Below are 6,170 nucleotides of genomic sequence, written 5' to 3'. Positions count from 1 at the left end.
TTTCCGTATTGCGCAAGTGGGAAGCTCTGTTTCGGGGATTACGTCTCTTTATATCAGGCAACCCAGTTGTGTTCCTCTGCGGCCAGATTAAACCTTTAGAAACCTAGCACTTTTCTACTCAATTTTAAACGGTGTTCTTGTATTCAAATTAAGCGCGGTCCACTGCTGCACATGTGCCACAATATCGATACAGGACCAGCTGTATCGATACTCGTAGCGTCAAATCTCTGTGATGATACATCGTCGTATCGATGTATCGAACACAGCACTATCAAAGACTAGACAGTTAATACTGCAGTTGATTAAACCACATGCTAACTGAAATACACTTCCTGATGGTAGTTTTTACAGTTAATTTGTAAATGTCACGCAAGGATTGTTGTGAGTTATTTCAACTGGGTGTGGCAGCGGCGTTCTATTTAAAGCTCTGATCGTTATGGCATTATCAATTTCCCATAAACTTGCCTAAATGGCATATAAATACAAAAATACTGTCAGTAGGCGGTTGTTGGCCAGTTAATTGACCTGAGGCACAGTGTATGGGGTCGGGTTCATGAACTCAGTGAGGTCCATCATGCACTCCCTCTCATCCTGAGAGACGTGGATGGACTGGATGGGGGGGAAACGTGGATATGCATCTCTGAAGTCCTTCAGCTGTAGCTTCCTTTGGCTGAGACGTGAAGACGCCCTTTCCACAAACACCTGAGACACAGACAGAGGGCTGAACTATTACAATCTGCTGTAGTAACAGTATTTCCTGACCAATGAGGATTAAAGTCCAACCAAAGTATCATAATTCAGTTTTTCAGACCTTATGTTTGAGAAGAACAATGAGCTGGGAGCGAAGAATAAGTCCACAGATTATTCCTGGCTGTGGAAAGAAGACAAGCAAGTTTTAGATTTGATTAAAACTGAAATATGCTAGTAGGAATGACAGGACCTGAGGTCATGTTTTCATGGTTATGTCACCTCATCGTTCTCACTAGTATGGGCGACCACTGGGAAGCCGTTGTGAATGGTGGATGTGTTGCTAAGAACATCCACAATTCTCCCCACTTTCTCCACTCTGTTGAGGCAGGTGACCGGAGAGCTCATGACCTCTCTGTGGTGAAAACATCAACATGCAAATGACATTCACTTTATTATTTATATAATATTGTAATACTTATTAATATTTTGAAATATCTTTTATTTAGTAATGTTGTATGTGCTTTTTTTTTTTTTTTTCTATTTATAAAAATAGAAACATAAAACATTAAAAAATATATTTCAATTATATTTATTTCAGTTTTAGTTATTTTACTTTATTTTACTTCAACAATTTCAGTAACTTCAGCTTATTTTATTTCAGTTAGTTGCAAAGGCAACATTTATAATTTTCTTTAAAGTTTTTAAAGTTTTTAATAGAATATTATACTTTATTTTATTTAAATGAATGAAAACAGTTTTAATAGTTTTAGTAAACTATAACAATATTGCATTACACTATTGGTTGACTAATATATTGCCATATAATTCTGTTTGGCTGATATGAGTTGGAAGCGGGACTTTTATTTTGACAGTGCTGAGAACGCATGCGCTCAGTGTGACAGGAGCAATCACTCTCCATCTTCATTAGTTTACAGACTTCATCAGTTCTGTCTAATAATTGAAAGGTAGATACTATAATACTTTTTACATATACTGTAGTCATTCAGCAAATATGCATTTTAAAAGAGTAGTTCACTTCCAGAATGAAAATTCTGTCATCATTTACTCACCCTCCACTTGTTCCAAACCTGTGCACCATTGACTTCCATAGCAGGAAAAAAAAAATACTATGGAAGTCAATGGTGCCCATCAACTGTTCAGATACTAACATTTTTCAAAATATCTTCTTTTGTGTTCAACAGAAGCAAGAAACTCATACTATGGCGTTATTTTAATGACAAATGTCGAGAGCGCATTATTGTAGCGCGAAAGCACATTAATACAATGCGCGAGCGCGAATCGCTCTGCTCGCGTGCGGATTTCCTTTGCTCTCGCACAAAACCGGACGCGCGCACTCAGATAGACGCTGCTCTCGCCCGGGAGAGAGTGCACACACTTAAAACATGTCTCCTCTCACTCAAACTGTGTCCTGTGCACTCTCAAATCTCTCTGTGCTCATGCGCTATAGATATTAATTCTTTTCGCACCTGAATTAAACATTGTCAAAGGTTATCAACCAATCAGATTTCAAAGATGGATCTGTAATTTCTTTACAATTTAATACTACTTAGTCATAATATTAGAAATGAAACGGGTGTTTGGATGATTTGTAAATAACCTAGTTTAACAGTTTGGTCAAACCCTTCCGAACGATCTAAACAAACAAAAAAGCGTATGATTCTTAAAGTTCATGTGGTCATATAGGTCTATATATATATTGTGTACTTGGATTGAAATATATATATAAATATATCTTCTGATTTAAGACAGAACTATTTAGATATGGGTCAGATGCACTATTCCCTAAACCTATACTTACGATTTGGAGACCAAATATAACACTAATTAATTTGTCATATTTGCCATAACATTACTACATTCTATTCTATGGGTTTAATGCATTTGCAGACAATGTAATTACATGTAACTGTCATATAACTGTATATTCACTGTTTTAGAGAAGAGTGCCATTGAATGTGTAGCTAATATTAAGTGGATTTTCAAGTCTAAATATTTAAGTATTTGGCGCTGTGATGAACATCTGAATAACTGTTTAAATCATTTAAACACGATTCAGAAACAGATAGTGCAGCTGCTTTGTTTACAGGGTTTCCGGGGTAACGGGTGCATTTCTGCAGTTTAGCGCCATCTGCTGTCAGAGAGTGAAAGTGCGCTTTCATCCAGAGCATCTCTCACATGTTCCGCCATGTGCTTCTCGTCAATGATTAATTACATCAGAGTGCGCATGCGTCTTTCACGCAGCATACAGCGGTGTTGTGCATTTTGACCAGTTGATGGGAAAAGTATTCTTAAAATGCATTCAAAATTCTGAATAATTTGTAATATATAATTATTCACGGTATTTAGAAGTGCCCACGATAACAATATCGTGCATATTCATTACCGTGATATATCGCATCACCGAATACCGGCACAAGTCTAGTTGCATGGTTGTATGAATTACCTGGAACCCAAAGCATCATATGATATGTAAGGCTGATGGATGTGGTTACCTGGCTGTCAGCCAATGAGAAGTAGGAGGAGCATCCCAGTGGAGGAAAGGAACACTCTGCAGCTTAATATGGATGTCATACAGGCCCTACGAACAACAAAAACCAGTCAGACAACGCACACGTGCTTCGTGCTCTTAATAACACAAAACAAAAATGGCATGCATGATGACTAAAAGCTTTGTGACACCCTTAAAAAAACCCACACACAGATCAAAAACTCCTGGAAAGACCGATCACCAGTTCTCAGGAGACAAAAACAGCCATGCCAGGTATTTTCAGGGGTTAAAGCAAAAAACAATCTTGAGCCTGAACGTTTTTCCAGGTGCGGGGCAGGGCAAGGGGGGTGGATGGGTCAGCACATGCAAAGCATGCAATGACTGTGGCAACTTTATCATTTGAAAGGATACTATGGCAAAGTTATTGCTTTCCTTATTCAAACTGATTTTTTTTTCATGAATATATATCTTCTGACCTGAAGAATGAAAGCTATATAATACACTTGGAAAATTAAGAGCTATATCACTGCTTATCGACACTAGAGGTGTGACAATACACTTAGCTCACGAGATGAGACAAAATAAAGATACTTGGTTCACTAGAACAAGACAATATTTTAATACTATTTTTAAGAAATTTTCAATGACAAAATATTTGTCTTTTAATTACAACAAGTAAAACAATGCAGTTGTATTTTGAAATATTTTAACTAATCTAGGGCTGTAACTAATAATTATTTTGGTAATCAAGTAATCTACTGATTATTTTGACAATTGAGTAATCTGATATTTTTAGTAACAAACAGGCCTAAGTGAAAACCAGGCTTTAGTATGACTATTTATGTATAAACTAATGATGAGGCAATAATGATTGGCTCAAATAAAATATCAAAACCAAGTAATTACATGGTTTTATTGAACAACACTGTTAAAATACATAATGTAATATGCCTATACATATAATATGAACATAATCAACTTAAGTACATAATGTATTATAACAAATACCTGCAAAGGGCGCCAAGCGTGATTAAACGATGTTTAAATCCATTTAATTTTAATATTTGGCCACATGCAAACTCAGAAACTTTTCTTTTGAAATTGCGATACAATAAATGGCATATTTAGGAAAAGGTTGATGTATTCTACTGTGTTGGCAAAGGTTTAAATGATTTATGTTACAAATCTAGTGAGATAATGCACACTGTTTTCCCAGATGAACGTTAAGCAATTCAAATTCACAGCATATGCAGAGGACGAGTTTAGCCCCTTTCACACATACAGTCTTTACTGGTAAATTACCGGTAAGTTACCATCAAGAGATCATGTGTGAACAGGACCTTGAACTTTAACTTGAGGAGCAGTGAATGGGAGAGTACCACAAATATATTTTTTTGCATTCCCATTTGCTCAAATAGCAAAAGAAAAACTCCACGATAGTGTTTTCGTGACTTTCAATAAAAGGAAAAAAATTGAGAGATGGCAGTAAGAAGAGAGAACGATGTCAAATTTACCGTCCCTCCCACAGACGCTGCATTAGAAACACCCTCGCATTAGCGTTAACTGTTTTTTTTTGCAATTTGATGAAAATTTGATATAATACAAAGAATAGTGTTATAAATGTACACGCATTTAAAAAAAAATACAAATCTGAAAAACTTTCGAGGATTTACGATACTGATGACCGTTAAACGCGTCATCACAGTCTTGTGAAAAGGGTCCATTGGATACTACAGCATTATGCGCGTCTCGTGTTTATAAGAGAAAAAATTCTGATTGGCTAGTAATGTTAGTTTGGTTAAGAGTGAAAGCTGTGCTCAACTCATACCATTGGTATGCGAACTCATGGACTCGAAAGTGATAAACAAGTTTTTTTTTTTTTAATGTAGGATTATTTACACTGATAAGGTACTACTAAATATTGTAGAAACTTAATTTTCTGTAAAGTTGCTTTGCAACGATTTGTATTGTAAAAAGCGCTATACAAATAAACTTGAATTTAATTGAAATTTTTTTCCGCAGCCAAACGCTGCACGCCAGATATCCGGCACGGTGCCGGAGAACTTTAAACCCTGTATTTTGCTTCTCACCTCTATAAAGTAATCCCCCACAATCTTGGCAGTCATCAGCACAAGCATGATGGGAAAGCCATAGGTCACGTTCCCGGTGGCTTCTACCAGGATTACGGTGAGACTGAGTGTCATTCTGACAATGCCACCTGTCAGATTAACACAACAAAACCATGCTTGTTACTGCTGACATGTACTTCCTTCACAGAAATGCAGTTAGGAGAACTATTATAAACCATAAAACAGCATTCCTGCTGCATTTTCTTAAAGAATGTCTAGTTGACACAAACATCAATAACTCACCAAGCTGGGCCGCAGCACCTATTAGAGCATATTTCCCAGGATCCGCCCAAATCTATCAGTTAAGAAAACATGTCAGCAGCACAATACAGCTAATCTTTCTTCATTTAGCTCTATTTCTCTTAAATTGGTAGTTTAAGATTAATTAAAATGTATCTGAAAAAAAAGGTGTTGGAAGCAGAGAAATGGAAAGCTGTACTTACTGATTGGCTGGAAGCAATGAAAGACAGAAGGATCCCAAATAGTCGGCCCCAGGCTGCTCCAATGAGCAGAGACGGGATGAACACTCCTGCTGACACGGTCAGACCATACGTCCAGACAGCCAGGAAGAAATATGCCAGAGTGAAGACCCCCAAAGTCACAGGGTTGTAAGTTCCTGAGTGAGATATATTCCCAGTAAAATTACAATATTAAAAACAAAACTAGATTGCAGTAGGCCTTCAAAAATTATGGCCAGCGGGGTTAGAAGGAATGACTTTAGATTGGGACTGATGTCTTAATAATAGGCCGTCCATCTTTTGAATATTGTTTCTATTCCATTGCTCTACTGTTCCACTGTTTTTTTCAGTCTAGATGGATGCGTTTGACCCCCCCCCCCCAAT

At 37.0% G+C, this 6,170-nt stretch overlaps 1 protein-coding gene across 2 annotated transcripts in view; it reads right to left on the bottom strand.

Annotated features, from left to right (window-relative positions):
* Positions 1–6,170, bottom strand: part of LOC107685922 (H(+)/Cl(-) exchange transporter 7-like) — a 23,025-nt gene that overhangs the window by 3,025 nt on the left and 13,830 nt on the right. For both annotated transcript variants that reach the window (XM_016482674.1, XM_016482676.1), the window contains 7 exons: positions 5,772–5,944; positions 5,572–5,623; positions 5,290–5,417; positions 3,204–3,289; positions 970–1,102; positions 812–871; positions 526–702 (listed from right to left, as the gene is read on the bottom strand). In XM_016482674.1, coding sequence (XP_016338160.1) covers positions 526–702; positions 812–871; positions 970–1,102; positions 3,204–3,289; positions 5,290–5,417; positions 5,572–5,623; positions 5,772–5,944 — 809 coding nt within the window. The remainder of the gene's footprint in view (positions 1–525; positions 703–811; positions 872–969; positions 1,103–3,203; positions 3,290–5,289; positions 5,418–5,571; positions 5,624–5,771; positions 5,945–6,170) is intronic.

This window comes from Sinocyclocheilus anshuiensis, unplaced genomic scaffold (genome assembly GCF_001515605.1).
Source record: "Sinocyclocheilus anshuiensis isolate Anshui unplaced genomic scaffold, SAMN03320099.WGS_v1.1 scaffold701, whole genome shotgun sequence".
NCBI classification, from domain to species: Eukaryota; Metazoa; Chordata; class Actinopteri; order Cypriniformes; family Cyprinidae; genus Sinocyclocheilus; species Sinocyclocheilus anshuiensis.
The sequence above is the reverse complement of the archived record's forward strand: the minus strand, read 5'-3'. Positions and strand labels throughout refer to the sequence as shown.